The 24,139-nt window shown below is 36.0% G+C and overlaps 1 protein-coding gene across 1 annotated transcript in view; it reads left to right on the top strand.

Annotated features, from left to right (window-relative positions):
* The window catches only part of LOC150079474 (little elongation complex subunit 2-like), a 162,053-nt gene that overhangs the window by 96,524 nt on the left and 41,390 nt on the right, over positions 1 to 24,139 (top strand). Inside the window, exons 12-13 of the mRNA XM_090382392.1 lie at positions 17,166 to 17,311; positions 22,504 to 22,624. Coding sequence (XP_090238518.1) covers positions 17,166 to 17,311; positions 22,504 to 22,624 — 267 coding nt within the window. The remainder of the gene's footprint in view (positions 1 to 17,165; positions 17,312 to 22,503; positions 22,625 to 24,139) is intronic.

Genomic DNA, 24,139 nt, shown 5'->3' with positions numbered 1-24,139 from the left:
CTTTTTTGGATCTGGGATTGGGGGGGGGTCGTAAAAAATTTACTACTACTAGATCCTTTAGCATAGCTCCCAACCATTATAATTTATTCATTTAGTGTATATAAATTTATAGATTTGCTAATTTGAAATTGTATTATTTAGATAATATTTTACTTTTAAAAATATATATTCACATTCAAAATTTTAAGCAAAAAAAAAAAAAAGAACTATTGTAGGATTGAAGCTATCTTTATTGGTCAGTAGTCTTGTAAGCTCATAAAATCAAGGCTTTTTTGGGATAACTACGAGCTTTTTTGCTTAACTTGGTATTGTTTGTTCCCTGTGATGACAAAAATGTTTTCACTGCATCTGTCAGATGCTCGACTTTCTTATTTCTAAAAAAGGTTTTTGCTTTTTTGAATTGTGCTTAGATAATACTAAACTTTGACCTTTTACAAATGGATTGTAATTCCTTTTTTTTAAATAAAAATATGTCATTTTATGCATGTTGTGTTCAGTGAAATGAAACTGTTGGTGTCTTCCATTTTCCAGTTTTTAAAACTTAAATGTGCATTTTTGAAATTTCAAAAATGCACATTTTTTGCTTATTTTTATATAAATATATATTTAAAATATTCAAGCCATTATTGCTTGAACTGTGAGTGTGCAATGTATGCAGAGTTCACTGTTGCTGGACATAATCATTCATGGCAGCTTAATCAGCATGACACATCCTCATCTGCTATTCCTTTAGAGAGGTCTGTATCATTTTCTACTGGAGAAGTTTCTAAAGTTCTCTTCAGTTAAGGCTGTAGTTAACTGATCTCAGGCGTAGGATTCCCTCCCCCATGGATTCAAGTTTTTCAGTCCACACAACCTGCAAATTAGTCCGTGAATACACACTTCTACAGACAAATACATCAAAACGAATATGAGTTATAAGTTAAAAATGTTAAAATAATAATTTGGAGCTGGATGTAACGTCTCAGGAGATGCTTTTATGTGTGTTAAGCACGCAAGTGCTTAACACACATAAAAGAGAGAGAGAGAGAATTAAGCAGAAATTTAATGTTTTGATGGATGAATTAGAATGCTTGGAAAAAAGAGCATTGCTCTCACAGGAATTAAATTAGGATATTCACCAAGTACTCAGCTCATCTATGGTGTTTTTCAACTAATCCAAGAAATTTACATAGGTCTCCTTGAGTTCAAGGTGACCTGTATAAATTATCTAAGTTAATGGGCCCTGAGTACTGTCACTAACCACCCTGTCTATCTTTGTATCATCATCATCAGATTTAGGCATTAACACATTCACTGCATCTGATGCATATAAGCATTCAATGATGCCTCAAGCACTGTACTGCACAGCAGTCAATGTGTGTGCAGTAACATAAAAGTAAAGGCACATAAAATGAAAACTGAGCAGTTCATTTCATGAACTGCTCAGTTTTCATTTTATTTTCAATCAGTGTACTGAAAGAACTAAGCAGTTCATTTCATGAACTGCTTAGTTCTTTCAGTACACTGATTGAAATTTTGGCTATTAGTATTAACAGTACAAGTTTTGTTTATATCTTGGTACACATTTTTTGCTTGTGTTGAGGTTAGTTTAGGTACATAGAATAAACTTTTGATAAAATTTTGAGTTTTGTTCTAAGTGTTTGTACAAAGGGTACTAGGAAAGTTTTGCAATATGACGCAACAATGAATCACAGGAAGCTGCTTGTTGCTGCATGTTGAGACATGTTCATACGTGCATAGTAGCCGCCGCGCCAAGTCGATGGGCTCAGTTATTCATTAGTAGTGAGAGTGTAAAGTGCTTGCGATGGCATCGTGGTCACGAAATGAGATAAGGACAGTTTTGCGGTATAATTTCGTGCGTGGTTTAACCATAGACCAGTGCTTAGAAGAAATGACTCTTGCACTAGATGATGATTGTCCACATCGTACAACGATATTCAGGTGGTATAGAGAATTCCAAAGGGGAAATTTCACTCTGGAGGATTCTGAGAGGCCGGGAAGGCCACGAACGTCAGTTACTGAGGAAAACGTTACTGCTGTGAGGAAAATGCTTGACGAAAACAGGCGAGTGACCTACCAACAGATAGAGGATACTTTGGGCCTAAATGCACCAGCAATTCGTTCGATTCTGCAAGATCATTTGCACGTGAAGAAACTTTGTTCTCTCTGGGTGCCGCATCAACTGACTGAAGAGCAGATGACACGACGTGTGACTTGGTGCCGGGAGATGTTAAAAAAGTTTGATAAGGGACAATCTCGGTATGTGAACAACATCGTGACAGGTGACGAGACTTGGCTGTACTATTACGATCTGCCGACCAAGGCTCAAAACAAAGTTTGGGTCTTTGATGATGACGACACACCCGTAATTGTCAGAAAATCCCGATCTGTAAAGAAGAAAATGATAGCTGTATTTTTCAAATCGAGTGGAATTGTGGAACGTGTCGTTTTGGACACGCAGAAGACAGTCACAGCTAAGTGGTATACTGAACAATGCCTGCCTAAAGTCATTGGATCTATGAAGAACCTGTGGCTAAAGTCAAGAATGGACACCTGGTACCTCCATCACGATAATGCTGCAGCTCACCGCGCCAAAGCCTGCACCGAATATTTGACCACGACAGGACTGAAACTTCTCGAGCACCCTCCCTACAGGCCAGACCTTGCTCCCTGCGACTTTGCACTGTTCCCGCATGTGAAAATGAAGCTAAAAGGGAGGCGGTTTTCCAGTAATGAGGACCTTCTACGGGCTTGGGACAATGAGTGTGCTTTAATCCCTAGTGAAACTTGGCAGAACTGGTTTAAAGATTGGTTTCGGAGGATGGAGAGGTGTATTGAATGTAGAGGAAATTACTTTGAAAAAATTAAATAAACAAAGTTGTATTGCAAAACTTTCCTAGTACCCTTTGTATAAGTAAGTGTTTGCTTTTATCTATGAATACCAGACTTTTACTTTTCAACCATTATTTATAAATTTTCCGAAATTTGATGATTTCAGAATGTTGTTATTTCTCAACATGCCAAAAATTACAGCATATTGAATGCAGTCTCTCTCTCTCTCTCTCTCTCTCTCTCTCTCAAAACCTATCATTCATTAAAGAGGCCTCTGGAGTCAGGAATTCAATAATTCATTTTTAATGTCACTAACCACTGACTCAAAACTGCATATATAATTTTATTTACAATAAAAGCATACTATAAAATAAAATAAAATAAAATAAAATCTTCAAAACTGCATTATACTATAATTAAAGCAAAAACCAAAATAAAGTAAAATAAAAGTGTATATTACGATAATATAAAATCACTGATTAAAAATTTTAAATTTAAAGGTTGAAATCACTTAAAACCACTATACAATAGCTTTCGGCAGCAACAGCTGCCTTAATCAGCTGAAACGGTTACAGGTTATCCACAATATATATATATACCTACATATATCGCAGCAGGTCCACGGCGTCCACTGCAACGCATCAGCACTGCTAACTTCCCGTACGTTGGAACCGGAAACGGCTCGGGTACGCATCATTCTAAATCGCTCATCGCTCCCTAAAATGACAAAACAAAACTTGTCCTTTAGCAGTGCGACCGAACACAACAATCAACGCAATGCACTAAAACAAACTAAACATTTGGTCTCTTTTTTTTTTTTTTTTTGAGCTGCAGGTGTGAAGATAGCTGGGGTTGCAAGATAATAATCCCCCAATGATGACTTTAACGCTACTTCTTGTTACTTATTTATGACTAGAAAACATCTGTTTATACCTATTCTAGTTATTACTTGAATTTTATGATTTCTGGTTGATTTTTTTTTTTTTTTTTAATTTGGAGTTGAAGTGTCTCGGTTAATCTGCTTCCTGGTTAATGTGATCCCGGTAAATCAAGAGTCTGCTGTATTCCTTTTGATAATTGTTATTTCTTTTATTTCCATATTTCCTTATTACTATCTACAAATGTTATTTATATTTCTTTATTATTATAATCCAGTTTTTGGTCTGTTACATACAATCCTTTAACCCCTTATAGTTATACCAGGATCCCTTATTAAAGGGTCGGGCAGTTACACTCCCGGTATATCCTAAGTACCATTATAAAAAGCTATTTTCTTTGCTTTTCACTTTTTACGTTCTAACCTTAAATTTTATACCTCAAGATCTATTAGAGTAATTCAAGGGAAATTGAGATACTATTACTATACTTATCCTTACCTCCTTTCTTCTTATGTTAGTTAGCATAAGCTTTCTTTTGCACATGTATAAAATAAATAAAAAACACCACAACTGAAGTGAAAATTATGGTTGGCACTCTTTTTCTGTATTATTTGTTTCAAAGCTATCTGTCGGGCTAGCTGTTATCTTGCCTGTTTGCTGTTAAATTTAAAGTTTAGCATAGATTGCCTTTGTTTACAATTTGAACCTAGTTAAACAGGCAGATAACAATCAGAAACAGATAGCCTTGCTAATTATTGGTGGGATATATTTGAATGGTGTTAGCCCTAGAAAAATTTCCATTCAATGTATCAGATTAAAAATAATTAGCTACATAATCATTATTTTATTCTATTTTATATTTTTAAATTTATTTTATTGCTAATTAAAATATAAAATATGTTTATTATAGAACTAAAATATGTTTATTTGAGTTATAGAACCTATAAAGCCTATATTAGTCTTTATAGGTTCTTTTGGCCTTATGGCCCGCTTAGTACTTTTATACCAATGTTTTAATACTCTGACTACCTATGTAGTACCAATTATACTCCTATAGTAGTAATTAGATTACAGACTAATGTAATGTTTAATCTACAATTGATGGCATTAATCTGATAATATATAGGGTTGTTAAAATTAAAGTATCCCTATATAGAGGTGCAATAAAGAATGCACTTGTCATTTATTGGAAAAAAAATTAGCTACAAAATTTGTCACTGTATGGCACGTAACTATCTTAGTTATGATTAGGCTTACACTGTTTGCATAATCGTAAATTATTGCCACAGCGCCACTACTCAGCTCTACTGTACTGTATGAAAGCAAAGCAGTCTCTTCAAAATCGTACATTAGATGTTTGCCTGCACTACAGCAGCAATGTCAACAACATTGCAGGAAAAGGCGCTATTGGTGAAGCTGTACTATCAGAACAGCAACAATGCAGCTGCAGCTATCAGAGAATTCCGGCATCAGAAGCGCATAAGGCGTGGACCTATGGCTATTTGTGCTGTCTGCAAAATGATTGCGAAATTTGAAGCGACAGGACATCTTGGTGTTCAACAAGGTAGAGGTAGAAAACGAGTGGACTCCTCTCGTGTTGAAGATGTGGCTATGGCTGTTGTGGATTTATCATATGATAGCGCAAGTGTGGCAGCTGTTTCTCGTGAAGTGAACATACCCTATTCCACTGTAAGGCACTGCACATGCTACAGCAGCTAAAGCATGGTGATGCAGATATTAGTTTCACATACACACTCAGTTTCTGGTGCGAATGACAGTGGATATCACTTGGCCACGGAACATACTTTGGAGTGATGAAGCCCACTTTTGCTTAAATGGACAAATGAATACGCACAACTGTCGCATTTGGGCAACAGAAAACCCTTGAGTTATCCAAGAGGTCCCGTTGCATTTTCCAAAAGTGACAGTGTGGTGTGGATTTACAGCCACATTCATGATTGGGCCATATTTTTTTGAACAGGTAACACTGACTTCACCCTGCACCTGTTCCGTCACTGGACAGTGATATTATGAAATGTTGGCAAATTTCGCAATACCAGAGCTGCAACAACGTGAGTGCCTTCAGGATACCATATTCGTGCAAGATGGTGCACCACCCTACATCCACCCTTGTGTCCAAAGATTGCTAAGGCAACACTTTAAAGACGAACGGATCATTGGCCGTTGTTTCCAGACATCTTGGCCACCCCGATTGCCGGACCTCACCCTGTGCGACTTCTGGTTGTGGGGTTTTTTGAAGAACCAGGTGTATCGGGAAGGATGTCAAACTCTGGCAGACCTGAAGGACAACATTAGACATCATGTGCTAGCTCTTTCAGTTGACATGTTACATTCTGCTATAGAAAATGCTGTTCTTCGAATGGAAACTGTTGTTGACCAAAATGGAGGACACATTGAACAATTATAGTACTGTTCAGGTGATTTGTATTGCCACAGCACCATATAGTGACAAATTTTGTAACGGATTTTTTTTTTTTTTTTTTCCCCAATAAATAGGGAGCGTTCTTTATTGTACCTGCTGTCCAAATTTCTCTTCGGTACGAACCTTAGAACTCACTCCGGAGCCCTGTACATAGGGATACTTTAATTTTAACAACCCTGTACATTTTACATCTATTCTTATATTTCATAATGGATTAAATATATATATATATATATATATATATATTTTTTTTTTTTTTTTTTTTTTTTTTTATCATCAGTGATATAATATTTGCAGAAAAGCTTCTTCAAAGACCTTGTTGGGAGTTTCTTGATTGCATTTGTCATAGCTGTCTTAGCCAAATGCTCAGGAGTGGGAGTGCAGTAGCATACACTCTTTGAGTGGACAGTGGTTCAAGCTGATGTGACTGCTGAATACGATTAACAGTGTATTCACAATTTATTGTAAACTCTTCTGACTTAGTGATCATACTTTAATGCAAACAAGAATTTTTTTTTATTATTATTATTCCTTTATCCATAGTAGTAACTTATCCTTAATATCACATTGCTCCAACTTATACATTTGCACAAAGCTGTCCTTTCCATACATATTATATTTACCATATTGAAATTCTGCATGCTGCATATCAGAATGACACTGTTTCTGATATTCTTGTTATGTCTTCATTTACTGAATTGACCAGCACTTTGAATTCAACAAATTTATTAACTAGTATTAGTATGCAAAAACATGATAATCTGTCTTTTTGAAGTAATTTATGAAGTAATTCCCCATTACTCACAGTCCCATGGCCTTGCAGCCAGTTCCAGTTTTAACTGTATTAGTGATATAAGAACTTCCAATAGGCCCTGTACTTCCCTATTGGTTTCCAGGCCAGTATATGTCTCAATAGGAAGTAGGACAGTACAAAGTAGTGTAAAAATCTGATTTGCCTCTGCTCTTAACTCCAAGAGGTACAACAATATTTAATGATGCTATTAAGGTAGAACACTTAACTCTACCTTAATAGCATCATTAAATATTGTTGTACCTCTTTTTTTCATATGTGTTCTGCCCTTATGAAAGAAGTCCTTGCTATCAAAAAGTGCAGTCTATGCTGAAAAAAAATTTCCCCCACAAATCCTACACAGTTTCTTTAGGCTTTAATTAACTGACAAAAGCTCCCTCATTAAATTAAATCTTGAACTTGTGTCTTTTTCTTAATATCAGTATTAAGATTGTATATGGTTAATATCATTAATACCTACCTCCATTTAAAAATATCATCCTTTGCTTCCTTAAAAGATGATAATTGCTCTGTGATATCATAAACCTTGCACTCTGGCAGACATACCATCCTGCTATTCCACCTGTCTTTATTACATGATATATTCCCTGCATCTCTTAACAGTTGAATCACTTAGAATTATGGCTTCTGAGATCATCACCTACTGCTCCTGGAGTTATCCCTCTGTAATCAAATGTGCAAGAAAGAAAAATATATAGCTCCAGGTTACTAGAATTGGATTGGTTACCACAACCCAAAACCTAATTCTCATCTTCGGTATACTTAAACCACCTACCACCTCCATCAGTCCAAGCCAGATGTCCAAATTTTAACATATCATTTGTTATAAACACCCTCCATTGCTTGAATTACCAAAAAATGGCTATTCATAAACAGCAAGTCATGGAACTACTGCCTCTGCCAATTCGGAACCTTTCATTGCACACCAGTGAAAGTTGTGTAGGCTCTAAGTTCCCAGGAGTTGTTCACAATTTCATCACTCCCAGATAACCAAACTAATGCCAAGAAAGTCTTCTTTTTCCTAAAAAGAATTGGCTTATACAACCATATCACCAAAGAGTGACTGAATCAGACCACTTGTATTTACTGCACATCTTTCACTCCCTTGTACCATAGCATGGTTAACCATGGCATACTCTAATCGTAGCTGTTGATGGACTGGTCAACTCTGAAATAAACAAATAAACAACTGTACATTCCAAACCCCTAAATCTCCAAACTGTAAAAGTCATTCCACCTATTTAAAATGTAAAGGCTGAAAGATATTATTTTGAATGTAGGGAACAAACAAATGACACTGCACTGCATTGGAACAGCATAATTTAGATATTTTCTAATTATACAAAAATATCCTGTGTTTTGGAGTTCTGTGGCTCCTTTTTCTGAGGTAAATACATCACTACTAACAAAAATGAAATCACTAATATATCTAATGTATCTAATTACTAATATGTTACTATATTTTGGTGTTTGCTAATATATCAACTATAATGTGCACAGTCAGTAACACAATGAGCTGAAGCCAAGTAAAGACAAAGAAGATATTTATTTTGGTGTTTACTAATATATCAACTACAATGTGCACAGTCAGTAACACAATGAACTGAAGCCAAATAAAGACAAAGAAGATATTTAGGGAGAACTGTACCTGGGATCTTTCTAGAGCTCTGCAGGGTTGTGTGCACAGATTAGCTTGAGGGTTATCTGGTGGAGGAGCCATTTTTGCCACTGTCATGGGTGCCCACTCCAGCTATAAGTTGCTGGTTTGGAGACATCACCTTTCTGTTGGAAGGCGATGTCAAGATGAAACTTGATTTCACTTATGGTATATTACAGTCATTAGGGAAATTCTGTGATGGAGGTGCAAATTTTGTTCTGGGCAGGTCTTATACATCTTAGAATAAAATTATACAGGTTGGAAGAACCGTCGTCCTACCTAGACTTCTATTAACTGTCCTGCTTCAGCTCATTATGCTGCTGACTGTGCACCAAAATGCAGTTGATATATTAGCAATTTCATTTTCATTAGTACATTCAGATGTGCTTACCTAAGAGTTCCAAAACACAGGGCATTTTTATGTAATTAGTTAGTATCTATTAAATATCTAAATTACGCTGTTCCAGCATGTGCAATGTTGTCATTACTAAATCATTCCACCTACTCAAAAAATTGGACATTAGAAGACAGAATAACTTATGCTTTGGCATAAAACAGAATATGATGTTGTATACCAAAATGCCAGAATGTCCCTGACTACTATGAACAAACCTTCTGTCGCACATATCACAAGAAAAATGGTGCACTGTTTTCTTATGATATGTACATAAGAACAAAAAAGAGCACTATAAATAAACAGAAACTGCCATTGCAGTCCCATACCCCCAATGGGGGAAAGAAATTTATATTGGGCCCAAGAATTCTTTGTACAAGAATAAATTGTGAATATGCATTCCTCTCAACATGGAGAATCCATAGCAGAAGTTGAATAAAGAAAAAACGTTATGACCCATGGACTATGCATATAGACAGATATCAAAATGCAATCAGAAGATGATTGCCTGAATTAAAATAAGAAAACAATACAAATGCTCTTCCAAAACCATATAATGAAAAGAAAACAGTACAATTCACTGAAATTGTAGAGGCTTGTAGTGCCAATGTAAGTGACAATACAACCTCATTACACAGCATGTTCTGCCATTTTTATTCATACAGGAAACCTATCTCAGATTTCAAGTTATATCATCAATTAGAAACCATACCATATTTGGTGGCTTGTGGCCAGATTGCAGGTTTGCAGTCAGCCAGTAATAAGTCTGGAAATCTATGTTCAGTAGTATTTCCGTGTGTGTGTGTGTACAGGATTCCAGGGACAGACATAGTGATACAATTTGGTTTGGGTTGGAAAGCAGTTGCAACTCAGTAGCTCAGTGAATGCTTGCTAGACTCATCCCATTTTCTTGTGCTATTGCATAAATGAGACAAATGCAGAATTATAAATATAGTTTAGTTTAAATTTAAAAACTTTATCTATAATAATAATTATAGGTAGTGATTTTTGCAACTAGAAAATTTCAAACATCAACGTTGCAACCACCACTTTATTATACCAGAAAGCCATATACCCTATATCACATAGTAACAGATAGCATGACCAGTAATGGAGTACTAGTAAACGTTCAAATATTAATTCCCAATTAGCCTCATTAAATACAATTCTCAAAGTACCTACAGTAGATGAGTGCTAAATTTATATCTCAACAAGTTAAGAATTACAAGATTTAGAAGATCCAAATATATTCTTCCTCCTGTGTTTTGGAAGACTTAAATGGTAGCCACCATTTGTAGGGAAACATAACTGCAGACTGCAAAGGACATAAAATGGATAGATGTAAACAACTGTGCTCTTCTGAATGATGGCCTTAAACTTATTTAGCTGAGCCTTAAACTTATTTAGGCTATCAACCTCCACCACAAGGGATGGAAGTCTGTTCCACCAACCAACCACCCGCTGGCTAAAGGCAAATTTCCGCACGTCTATCCTACATCTGTCTTTCCTCAATTTGAATTTATGCCCTCTCAGGTGATTTTTCTGAGCTAGAGGAAGAATCCCATCAGCATTGAGCATGCTTCAAGGCTTTATACACCTCTATCATATCACCTCGCTGGTGCCTAGTCTCCAGACACTGTAATTTGCAAAACTTAAGCCTTTCTTCGTAAGAGCACCCCTTTGTTCTATTCACTAATCTTGTTGCCCTTCTCTGTACTCGTTCCAGCAGCTCTACATCCTTCTTGAAATGAGGCCTCCAGACCTGTATACAGTACTCTAGGTGTGGCCTGACCATTGCCTTATACAATGGAATAATCACCTCCTTATCCCTGCTAGAAAAATTCCTGTAGCTCATGGAGTATTGTCAATGATATACAGGAATTTTTCCAGCAGGGATAAGGAGGTGATTATTCCATTGTATAAGGCAATGGTCAGGCCACACCTAGAGTACTGTATACAGGTCTGGAGGCCTCATTTCAAGAAGGATGTAGAGCTACTGGAACGAGTACAGAGAAGGGCAACAAGATTAGTGAATGGAACAAAGGGGTGCTCTTACAAAGAAAGGCTTAAGTTTTGCAAATTACAGTGTCTGGAGACTAGGCACCAGCGAGGTGATATGATAGAGGTGTATAAAGCCTTGAAGCATGCTCAATGCTGATGGGATTCTTCCTCTAGCTCAGAAAAATCACCTGAGAGGGCATAAATTCAAATTGAGGAAAGACAGATGTAGGATAGACGTGCGGAAATTTGCCTTTAGCCAGCGGGTGGTTGGTTGGTGGAACAGACTTCTATCCCTTGTGGTGGAGGTTGATAGCCTAAATAAGTTTAAGGCTCAGCCGGACAGGTATTTTGAACGAACAGAGGGGTGAAGTGGAAGTGGGTTTTTTTTTTTTTTTTTTTTTTTGGCTGATGCTGCATAAGCTTGCTTTCTTGCATCAAATGCCTCTACTAATACTAATACTAATGGTTTCCATATACCCACACATTTATATCAAGAAATTCTGACTGGGCTAGCCAGGTGGGTAAAGTGCCTACCTGGCAATCTAAAGGTCGCGGGTTTGAATCCCGCCTCGGGCTTGGATCACAGTAAAATGCAAAAACTTTGGGAGATGCATTATGGCCACAGAAGCTGATGCACCAACAACTAACAAAAAAAAAAAAAAATATCAAGAAATAGCACAGAAATCGACCTCTCCATATGTTCCCCCATTCTATTTCCAATCTTCAATTGATTACTATATAATGGATTAAATAGCAACCATTACCTGATATTTATTATCATAAATATAATGAATCCATGCTATTCACATAAAAATTCTAATGGAAAATAGACCAATAAAAAATATAAAGAATATTGCAAACTAAATGCACAAGTCATAAAAAAAAAAAAAAAACACCACTAGATGCAGCAGTAACATAGGTAAAAAATAAACTAATTTTGGTTGTTGAACAGATTACACATCTCTCAACCCATCCCAAATTGGAAGGGGAAGAAAATATGAACACTTTCTGAAAATACCAAAATATAGACAACCTAGCACAATTCTGCATGAATGAGAGCACAAATACAGACAACCTTATAGCTCAGTAGAACATGAGCTAGAGCTAGGTATGGCAAAGAAGTGAGCAAAAAAAAGCCCTGGATGAAATTTTCAAAAATAAACCAAATGAATGACAGATGCCAAATAGCTCTTCTTCAGTTAAAGAAGGGTATCTGTCATCATTTTGCAGCAGTGCCTTCATTGCACTAGCCACATATCTTGCATTGTCAAGATATGTGGTTGACATTGTCAAGATATGTGGTTGACAATATGATTGACATTGGACATTGTTTTCAAAAAATGGTGGGCTTTTATTGTATTGCTGGTTACAGTGCCTCTCCAGTGTTCAAAGCATTGCTGTTTTTTGGGATAGCACTAATCCTCCTGCATATCAGTACAGTATCCCACAGCTGGTGCTGTGAAGGCTGCAGCAGTAGCAGTGGAGAATCCTGCAACATAAATCTTGTGACTTTGATTTGTTCCACAAGATGAAGTGGTCATTTAAGCTAAGCATGTTCAGAAAACAAGACAGTTACATGTGGTGCATCACACTCTCTTGCCACTTTTAAACAAAACCAAACTGCTTGTGGTATCAGATACAATCCCACCCTAAGCATATTTAGGGATTCAGTTGTACAGGAGGCCGCAGGAATTACTTTGAGAAAATATAGTTATTTTGGTAATAGTTGTGTTGTGGCTATCTTTTAAACAACCCATGTATGTAAATATAATATAATTAATTATGTTACATTTTACTTCTGTTTAATACATATTATATTGTATTATTTATCTGGGCCATCTTTCGTACGTAATTTAAAATAATTTAACTTGTTCTTTAATAATTAAAAATAGTAATAATTATTATATACTTAATAGTCAACCTATAAATGTAAAATTATAAATATACATGGAAATTTTTAACAGTGTATAAAGAGGTTTATCGTTAAAACAAACAAAATAAAAAGATGTGTAATCTTGTATCAACAAAAGTTCTAATTAGTTTCAGTTCATATGACCCTCTCAAGTAAAAGCATCAGTCTTTTAGAATAAATATCGCATGTAATGTTGGAGATGCAAAAAGTATCAATTTTGTTGAATATCTCCAGAAGTGTGTTAGGAAAAGATGCACATACTGAGTACTAAACAAAACATCAAAAACCTATGTGGGTTTCACCTGGAAAGTTGGGCATCCTTTCTGGAATTATAAATTCCAGAAAGGATGCTACATTGTAAGTGTATATTTTGACAATATTGCCATACCAGTTCTGGGTGTGAGTTAGAGTTAGATTTTATCACTTTCTACATAGTATAGCCCCTCCTGTTGACACAGTCAAATCTCAAATAAAAATAATTCATATGGATAATTAAAATGGCCCATGCTAAACTCCCAAGCTTCTTCTCTCAATCCACAAGAAGCATGATAAATGCTTCTGGTGATTAATATCTAACCTCTGGATGAGAGATGATATATTGACTTACAAAATGACCAAAATTTGGTTATACAAAGGACAGCCCTGATATTCACTGCTTGAATTGCAAATTGTAATGCACAAGGTAGATGATAGTTATCCTTTGGTCAGTACCTGTAAAAATTATTTAAAGTTAACAGAAAATGCAAGACAATTGAGAGAAAGGTTATCAGTAGTTACTAAGAAAAAAGGAACTTCGTTTGAACTGAAAAACATGCTGCTTAGTTTATTGTGTCAAAGTACACATCTTAGTAAACTGTACCAGTGTTTCTATAACTCTGGGGTGGGGGGGGAGAAGAAGAAACAAAATAGATCTTAGTTCTACAGCCAATGTTGTTGCACTTGAAGGAACAGTAAGTCTGTCAAGCCCAGGGAGATATGACTGTATTTGTGTTATTTAAATGGCCCTCATCTTAAAATCTTAGATAATTGTTGAATATTTTAACTAGATGAGTTGTGTTCCATAAAATTGAAAGACACTTTGGTCCACTACAGCATTAGGGAATCTTCTATCATGGGATTAATAAAGACTTGTTCCCCATAAAGGACCTCCTATAATTCCAGCTAGCTAGTGTGATATATAACAATTGAGAGCACTTAGAAATCATACTTAGTGTGAGTTACTCTGCACCTTCTAAAATTTATGTAAATACAGTCAGTCCTCGTATAACACGTGTTTACACTACACGAATTCGATCATACACGATTTATAAATAGGGGAACGTTATCTTATATAACACGAACCAAATTCGCTTATGCACGATTCGCCTTTATGTTTACAAGAAATGGCAGTCGAACGCAGAATCACCCCCAACTGAATGCAACACGATAGGAATGAAGAGAATATTCTGAAAATGTATTTATGTGTTTTATATCAGTGAAGGGGAAACACATTTCACCATAATAACGTAAAAACCAACACAATTCCAGCTATTGGTATAATCGCAAATGCAATTAGATCGAGTTTACTACCAGTTTATAACAGATTCCACTAGCAGAAACACAACTGGAAATTGTTTTTATTGTTTTATGGTAGTAACCCCTAGAAATGTGCTTTAGTAAAATGTGAGGTGTTAATCTCTGCCTTTACGGTGTTGTTTATTCAGTTGATACATGCGCGCAGCTTTGTTTATGTGTATCAAGTGTGCCTCCTCGTTTTGTAATTGTGCTTTATTCCCTAAAAATGAGTAAAATACTTAATTAAAAGGTGTGAAAAGGAAGTGTCCTGGTGAAGACACTGCAGATTCAGAGAGAAAAAAAAAAGCAATATCAGTAAACAGAGGCAGACTGGGTCAAAAGTCTTACCCGGGAAAATTTGTAGTGGCCTCATACTATGGTTTATGGCCAAAATCATCGGCCTCTGGCCCACCGGGGTTTCCCCGCTAAGGCTTATGGCCAGTCCGCCTCTGTCGATAGAAAAAAAATATGAAATTGTGAAGCGCTTTGAGCAAAATGAAAGACCATGTGATATTGCACGTGCTACAGACCTAAATGAGGCAACGTCGAGAATTACAAAGAATGCAGAGAAAATAAAAACAACTCAAAGTGTAATTAAAATTCATTAGATTAAGACACAAGGAATTGGAAGAGATGGAACGGCTGTCATCTGTTTGGATAGAAAATCAAACAAAAAACAAGTTTGCTTGCGATAGAAGCAAAAGCATTAGCAATATTTTATTACGTAATAGTCGTAATAAAATACGTAAATATTTTATTACGATTATTTATTGTGTTTGGTAATGTTTTGGTTATAAATGTATGTTCAATCTTGGGTGGTCAGCACCTAACCTTATTTTTCCCATAGGGCCTGTTGTTTATATTGCACGATTTTGCATTGCATGAGGGTTTCTAGGAACACAACTATCGTGCTATATGAGGACTGGCTGTATGTGAGTTATCCCTCCTTTTTAGCCTAATATAATAATTCATAATGTATATATATATATATATATATATATATAGGGTGTTTCAGTTAAACGTTTCAGAACTTCTAAGAGGGGTAGGGTACATCCTGACAACTCGAAATCATATAGCAATGTGGGGTCGGAAATGCTTTCCTAAGGCGGTGTTGTACACAGAAGCACCATAAAGAAAAGAGACCGTAAGTGAGAAATCGTTTTAATAATACATGAAAAGAAGCAAAAGGTACATGGATTAAACTAAGTGTTCGAAGTTTCTTCCACAGGCTACAATGCACGCCTCACATCTCCGACGCATGGACATCCGAACATTCTGGAATACTCCAGGCGAATTTCGAATTTCTTGAACAAGAACGCCAAGTTAGTGGGATGGATGATTACACGAACGCAGAGTTAGCCGATATGCATTTGGCGTACGGGGCTGCAAATTGTAGTGGGCCAGCCGCACAGCGTTTGTACGCGGAACGATATCCGACAAGGCGTATTCCCAGTCATAATTTCTTTGCAAGACTGCACCAGAGGTTAGCTGAGAGAGGTTCATTTGAAAGAGCTGACAGGGACAGGGTAAGAACAGCACGAACTCCAGCCGTCGAACAGAATGTGCTGCAGCATGTACAGGGGAATCCAAGAACGAGTACACGAAGTCTAGCAAACGCAGTCGGGGTTTCCTTTTGCAGCGTCTGGAGGATTCTCCGAGAACAAGACATGCATCCGTTTCACGTGCAGCGTGTCCAGACACAGCAACCGGAGGATTATGCACCTCGTATTGCTTTCGCACAGTGGTACCTTGGAAAATGTGCTACAAATCCCCTTTTTCCTGCTGAAGTGTTCTTTTCCGATGAGGCATCCTTCACAAGGGAAGGAATTTTCAACACGCATAACGACCATATCTGGGCAGTCGAGAACCCGCATGCAATACGACATCGTGCAGCACAGATTCGATTTTCGGTCAATGTATGGGCCGGTATTATGGGAGATCACCTCATCGGACCTTACCTGTTACCGTGTCGTCTAACCGGACCTATCTACTTGACCTTTCTGCAGCAAGTATTGCCACAACTTTTGAGAGATGAACAGATTTCTGCATCGACGCAACAGACAATGTGGTTCCAACACGATGGAGCCCCTGCCCATTATAGCGGAGATGTTCGTAACTACCTGGATGTCACATTTGGTCAACAGTGGATCGGACGTGGTGGTCCCGTGCGTTGGCCTGCTCGGTCACCCGACCTATCATGTCTTGATTTTTATTTCTGGGGTCATATGAAATCGCTAGTTTATGACACCCCTGTTGACAATGCTGAGGAGCTGGTTGCAAGAATCGCAGTAGCTGCCGAAGAAATTCGAAATTCACCTGGAGTATTCCAGAATGTTCGGATGTCCATGCGTCGGAGATGTGAGGCATGCACTGTAGCCCGTGGAAGAAACTTCGAACACTTACTTTAATCCATGTACCTTTTGCTTCTTTTCATGTATTATTAAAACGATTTCTCACTTACGGTCTCTTTTCTTTATGGTGCTTCTGTGTACAACACCGCTTCAGGAAAGCATTTCCGACCCCACATTGCTATATGATTTCGAGTTGTTAGGATGTACCCTACCCCTCTTAGAAGTTCTGAAACGTTTAACTGAAACACCTTGTATATATGGTAAGCCAAGATTATTCAGCAGTACATACATAATGCTCAACATATATTATATAATCTACTTTTCTTTAGGACCTAAAGAAAACAAAAGTGGATCCCCAAAGTATCCTCCGCTTCGTCCAGCTGATAACGTTACATATAGCTTATGGACCCTTGGAAAGTTTAAAATATTGTTACGGACAAAAATGGATTGTCAGCAGCCTCCTGGAAATATTCCTGTAAGTTGCAGGTATTCCTACAAATAAATGTTTAAAATAATTTTTAAAAAAAGTTTTTTGTTTATTAAACTTAATTTATAAAAATGCACACGTTTACCACATGTGCATTTGTGTAAGTTTTTTATTGAAATGTTATCTTAGTACATACTCAATACAAAATGTTTTGGCAGTGTTTCGGCATTTTGTTGAAACCCATCTTCAGGTCTAATAATGTTCTTGTGAAGAAACTGGGGTACAGTAGGTACTTATTGTCTGTACTTCAGTACCTGTACTGTGAAACATCTTTCCTCTGTGAGAGAACTACATACCTTGTATTACCTGAATTTTCAAATCTTAAGATATGTTGCAACCAAGTTGATTCAAATATATCTTGTGAAGGTTTGATCATTAGTTAAATAGAAAAGATTCACAGTGAGGAAGTTTGACAAAAATTCGTTCACCTTTTGAAGTGCATAAGGAAATAAAAGAAGTGAATACTTTTTTTTTGTTTTTTTTACCTTAATGTATATCACAGACTGTCCATCTACTCTGTTGTTCTCTTTTTGAAATGTTTTTTGCTCTGCATTTCACATGCTGTTTATTACAGAGTATTGCAAAATATAAAGCTTCAAAATGCAGATTATTGGAAAAAGCATAATTCCTCAAATTGAAGCACATCTTGTTCCTCTCTTGCAAGTCTTCATTAGAACAAAATTTATAATTGTTGAATTTGGTAATGGTGAGCTGTTTCTGTACATCACTGAATCAAGTTTGTGACAAACTACATCAAAAAAGTGTTCAGGAAAAATGCTATGAAAGCCATAAAACTTATTGACTAGGCTTTGCACATTCTGATAATAAAACATCACATCTTTAAAATGAACCAAAGGAATTTTACATAATATGATAGACTGTATATATGCCACTTCTGTGGATTGATACATTATGACAGTGGGAGTGTTCATGAGTCAGTGAAGCTGAAAACTGTGCCACTGGGTGCATATACTCCTAGCAGGGTCACCCATGATGGACAGATCAAAGCTTAGACACCAGACTAAATCTGCCAGTCCACACTGGACCAGCATGCCAGATTATGATCCATTCCCTCAACATGGCTTCACAACAAAAATAAACGGCCCTCATTCCTCAGAGGCCTGTGAGCTACTACCTATGGGAAGACCAGCTTAATGACAGAGGGTGCTAAGTATCACCATGCTCAATCATGCTGCCTTTGGTCTTTAGACATTGGAATGCTTAACATTCAGTCTATGGGTACAACCCCATGCCTAGAACTAGAACTATTACAAGAAATGAAAAAGATCAATTGGAATATCATCAGTTTATGTGACATCTGAAGAAAAGGTGAAGATTTGGTCAAACTAGAAGATGAACATTGGCTGTACTACAAAGGAACAAATAATAGATGGTGCAGTGGAATTGCATTCCTGATCAGCAAAAAATTAACAGATTCAACTATAAAAGTAGAAAGTATTACAGAAAGAATTGCTTGCTATTCTGTTAAACTTAATAGTCTCTTCAAATTATTCAAGCTTATGCTCCTACAAGTAGTCATAGTAATGATGAAGTTGAAGAATTTTATGAAGATGTGTGCCTTTGCAAGCAGAACGACTACCACTATAAAATTGTAATGGGAGATTTCATTGCGAGAATTGGTAAGATCCAAAATGGGGAAAGATCTATCAGCCCATATGGAACTGGAAAAAGAGATGATAGAGACAATCTACTAATTAAATTTTCAGAGGAACAAAATCTGTTCATCATGAACTCATTCTTCAAGAAAATGGCCCAACAAAAATGGATGTGGAAGAGCCCTCTTGGAAATACTAGTCAATTTGACTTCATACTGACAAACAATAAAACAATATTTACTGACTGCTCAGTCTTGAACTGTTTGAATGTTGGAAACAACCATTGGTTACTGAGAGCAAAATTTTGATTGCAAAAAAGAATGAAAGAAATTGGTCAAGTCAACTAAAGTGAAGAAGATCGATACTAACCTACTAATGAAAAATCATTTTCATGTGCTGCAAGACCTTGACACAGATATTTTAACCAATAATGACAAAGTCATTGAGACTATTGTAGACACAGCCTATGCCCTTGCACCTACTGTGAAACAAGAAAAGCCAACCAGAATATCAAAAGAAACAATTGCCATGATCAAAAAGCGATGAGAAATGAAGAAAAGCGGTAACATAAGAAACAAGGTAGAATATGTATAAATGTGCAAGACCACAAGAAAGTACACGAAGAAATTTGCAAGTTCAATGTTTATCTCATTGAAAAGAAATCAAGGGCTAGAGAAAGCAGAACAAAAAATGGTTACACACAAAAGCCAAATGTTTGCTTTGAAGCTTGAGGATGGTGCAACAACCAAAACCCAACAACAAATACTAAAATGAATGGAAAAATTTTATTCAAATCTTTATAAGGATAAAGGACAACAACTGGATCTAACACCTGATGCAGAAGCTGTACCAGAAATTTGGGTAGAAGTAGAAGATGCTATAAAATCAATGAAAAATGGCAAAGCAGCAGGACCCAATAAATGTTTAAATGTTGATAACTGGAGGCCAGGTATGTTAAGCTCTAGCCAAACTATTTTCAAAATGCCTTCTACTTAACAAATTACCTTTAGCATGGAAAAATGCAGAAGACATCCCACTGCACAAAAAAAAAGGTGACAAGGCAGATTTAAAAAACTACTAACCAATGAGCCTATTGCCCGTTGTTTACAAGGTTTCGCAAAAAATACTTTCAAGAAGAATAGGCACAATACTTGATGCAGCACAATCCAAAGAACAAGCAGGTTTCAGAAGCAGCTTCAGTATGATGAATCACATCCAAACAGTGCAGCAAGTTATAGAGCAGCACAATGAATACAACCGTCCATTATGTATAACCTTCATCGACTATGAAAAAGCATTCGACTTAATCACAAAAGAAACAATAATCACTGCTCTAATCAACCAAAGTGTAGACAGAGCTTATGTCATTATTTTCCAATCAGTATGTGAAAAGATGACTGCATCAGTACTGGTCAACAATGATAATGTTCAGATCAACATAAAAAAAGGCATCCAACAAGGAGATACAATCTCCCCAAAACTACTTTCTGCCTATTTAGAAGAAATGTGTTGCAAGCTAAATTGGTATAATAAAGGACTCGAGATAAATGGATTGAATCATTTAAAATTTGCAGATGATATCATTCTCTTTGCCAGTAGTCTGGAAGAATTTCAGCAAAACATTGAAGAACTGCATCGTGAAAGTAAAAAGTTTGGTTTAAAGATGAATATCAAAAAAACATAGGTTGTCCTCAACAAATTTAGCAGACCAAAGAAAATCATGGCCGATGGACAAGAACTAGAAGAAGTGGAAAGGAACCTTGGACAAGAAATTTCAACAGATGGAAACATTATGATCTAAATTGAATGACACATAAAATTGGGATGGCAAGCATTTGGAAGGCTTAATATAGTCTTCAAGACAACTTTGCCACTCTGCCTCAAACAAAAAGTTTTTGATCAATGTATCCTCCGTCTCCTAACATGTACTGAAGCATGGACATTGATTGCCCAAACTCTACAAAGACTGAGGAAGATTTTACAAACATACTAGTCAAAGAAGTATGGCATGCTGAATTTTGAATATAACCAAAAGAGACCAAAAAACATGCATGAATTCACCAATAAACCAAGGTCTGTGACATTATCGAAAGAACAAAATTCTTAAAATGGAAATGGGCTGGGCAGGTCACATATCAAGGAGACTGGTGATAGATGGACTAAACAAATTTGGAATGAATACTGCTTGACTCTAAATGCCTAAGAAAAAGACCAAAGATGAGGTGAATTGATGAAAATGTGAAATTTGCTGGTGTACACTGCAACAGAAAGTACAAAACCACAGTTGCTGGAAACTTTTTGACGAGGTCTTCATCTTGCAGTGGATCAATAATAGCTGAAGATGATGATATATACTGTATGTGCTGGCAAAAATTATCATCCTCTTATCATATGGTGTTGGTGTATACATGGATGTGATTCTCACAGGAATGGGCATGGCAGTTACTTTTATATGTATTTTGTATAAATCATATTTATATAAAAGGTATATATAAATATAGATGTAGTTAAACAAATGTAATTTGTATGAATAAATAAAAAATATAAATTGTATATAAAATTATACGTTTTATATTTTAGGCAGAGTTATGATCTGATTTCTGTAGGATGAAGGAATCAGTTGCTTTTATTATTCCTGATCTTCAAACTGTAAAAATATCTAGATCTCCTTCTACCCATGAGATCTTTAATTAGCTTTACAAGAACTCTCTTCCAAACCAGTCTGAACACATGCTGCAACTAGTCAGTATGTTTTCACTGTCTACAGAACTAACTTTTCTTCTTCCTCATTTATTCTTTCAGCTTCAGTTTTCTGGAACACCTTCCCTTCACAATGAAAATTAAAATCTATAGAAATTCAAGTCGAATGTCAACAGGTATCCTCTTTCATCTTTTCAAACTTCAACCCATGTACGATACTAAGTACTATAAGTTCTAATATCTTTTTTGTTTGTGATTTTCATTAAAAAAAAAAAAAAAAAAACTGATCTCTTGAATAGGAGAATGGCATAGTGCACAAAATAAGAAGAGCCAAATTTAGACATGAGGCAATTATGGTTGCATTATACTTCTGTAGAGAAATTTTACACCACTATGGGAAAAACCTAGCCCAGATTCACTTTTGCAGAATTAAGCTTAGCTTATCAGCAAGTAATGTGAAAACTGAATACAGTAACATTGTGTACTTGCATAATGCCTTTAGGAGAAAAACCTTTTCAGGAACTTTGATTAACATTAATATCTTCCAGTAAACATTAAAAATTATAAAGTATAACTCTAAAAACTTTCTGCATTAACATCTGGTACACAGAAATTTACCTTCTGACAGCATGTTATTGTTGATTATTGGAATACATTGCCAGCCACAGTAATGGAGATGGTTCATTTGGTAATATTCAAAGTTCAAAGTGCAATTGGATAGCCATTGAATGTGTGACCTACAAGCTTGTCAGTAAAATGAATTAGCAAGAAAACTCAGGGTCACAAATACAAAATTTTTGATGACAGTTGTCATCAACAGATATTTAAAGATTTGCAAACTGATTTTTTTTTTTTTTTTTCCAGTGGATATTGCATGCAAAGTTGGAATACCAGTCTCAATATGGAGCAGAAATCACAACCAATAGTGAGCTGGTACATCAGTGGGTTTCTCTTGTCACTCACCCAGGAAGCCGTTTACTTAAAGGTAAATTTGAAATGCATAATCTTTCTTCTAGAAAATCTAAATGCACATAAAAATATTTATACAATTAATGTTACAGATTTTTTGGATAATATTTGAAGTAAAAAAGCACAAGGTGAATTAATGTTCTTAACATTAACACCTTAAATGCTCGTAAAATCTGTTATAAAGGTATATGGTATGTTTTTAGACAGTAGAATGAACCAGTTACTGCTTGAATTAACTTGAAAATGTTTTAACTAAAGCAAGTAAGAGATTCTTAATCATTGGGAACAGATTCTGAAAGATTAGTTTATTTTTAAGATATGCTGCTTCGAAATTGTAACAATTGATGTTAGATATCCACACAATGTTTGGATGTCAGTGTTAGACTTAATAGCAAATGGAGTTAATGTATGTGCACAGCCATCAACTTTTCCAGTTTCCTTGGTACATTTCTGCAAACCAAATGTTTTTAACAGGTTTATAAAAAGATTACTTTTCTTTCAGACCTCAGTGAAGTTTTTATGTTTTCAAATGTAGACTTACAAGTTTTATTCATATGGGCTCAAAGTAGCATCGGGTGGCTATGGCTCCAGTCGCATATAGTGCAGGGAACAGCATATAACAAGGCATGATCTTAATAGAACAGGTGCTTAGAAACACTTTTTTTTTTTTTCCCCTTCAATATTATCATGTGTGCTGTGTAAATTTTTCATTTGTGTGTGTGTGTGTGTGTGTGTGTGTGTGAGAGAGAGAGAGAGAGAGAGAGAGAGAGAGAGAGAGATTATTATTGCCTTGCTGTGTTACATAGCTGTATGTGTTACATGGATTTATTTTAATTTTATTGTTTGTTTTTGTAAGTAGCATTAATTAATCATTTTGGCCTTTCACATGGTAATATGTGAAGGATGATCAAAAAAAAATTAAGATATACATTTAAACTTATACATTTAAACTGATAGGTTTAAATGTATATTTTAAATCTAAAAAAATATGTCATGTCTGACATTTTTTGTTCTCTGCAAGTCCGCATTAAAAAATCAGTATCAAACTTCAACAAGGATAACATAAATGGTAAGCCAATTTGAAATTCTATGAACAAAAACGTGAACAGAAACATTAGAAGTTTTGAAGAAAACTTATGGGAAATCTGCTGCACCCAGGTCCACTGTATTTAGAAGGCATAAGTAGTGGTACAAAAATTGAAGAACCAACACAGACAATGCTCCTATCCCAGGACAGCCATCAACATAACTATAGATGTTGTGACTGTTGGTAAATCATTTACTATTTTCCTTGAAGATAAGAAAATCACAGTCAAATAACTTGCAGAGACCTTGTGTATTAGTTAGGAGAGTGCACACAAAGCATTTTGAAAGAATGTTTAGGAATGACTTGTGAACACAGCCTCAAAGACAAGCAGTAGCAAAGAAGAATGTCACCATACAAAGACTTCATCTAGACTTGTCAAGACAATCCTAATTTCCTCAACTGTATTGTCATTGGAGATGAGTGGTGGGTGTTTCAGTACAACCC

This window comes from Mastigoproctus giganteus, chromosome 10, assembly GCF_048544385.1.
Source record: "Mastigoproctus giganteus isolate SK-2022 chromosome 10, ASM4854438v1, whole genome shotgun sequence".
NCBI lineage: Eukaryota > Metazoa > Arthropoda > Arachnida > Uropygi > Thelyphonidae > Mastigoproctus > Mastigoproctus giganteus.
This window is presented reverse-complemented; position numbering and strand designations above follow the sequence as displayed.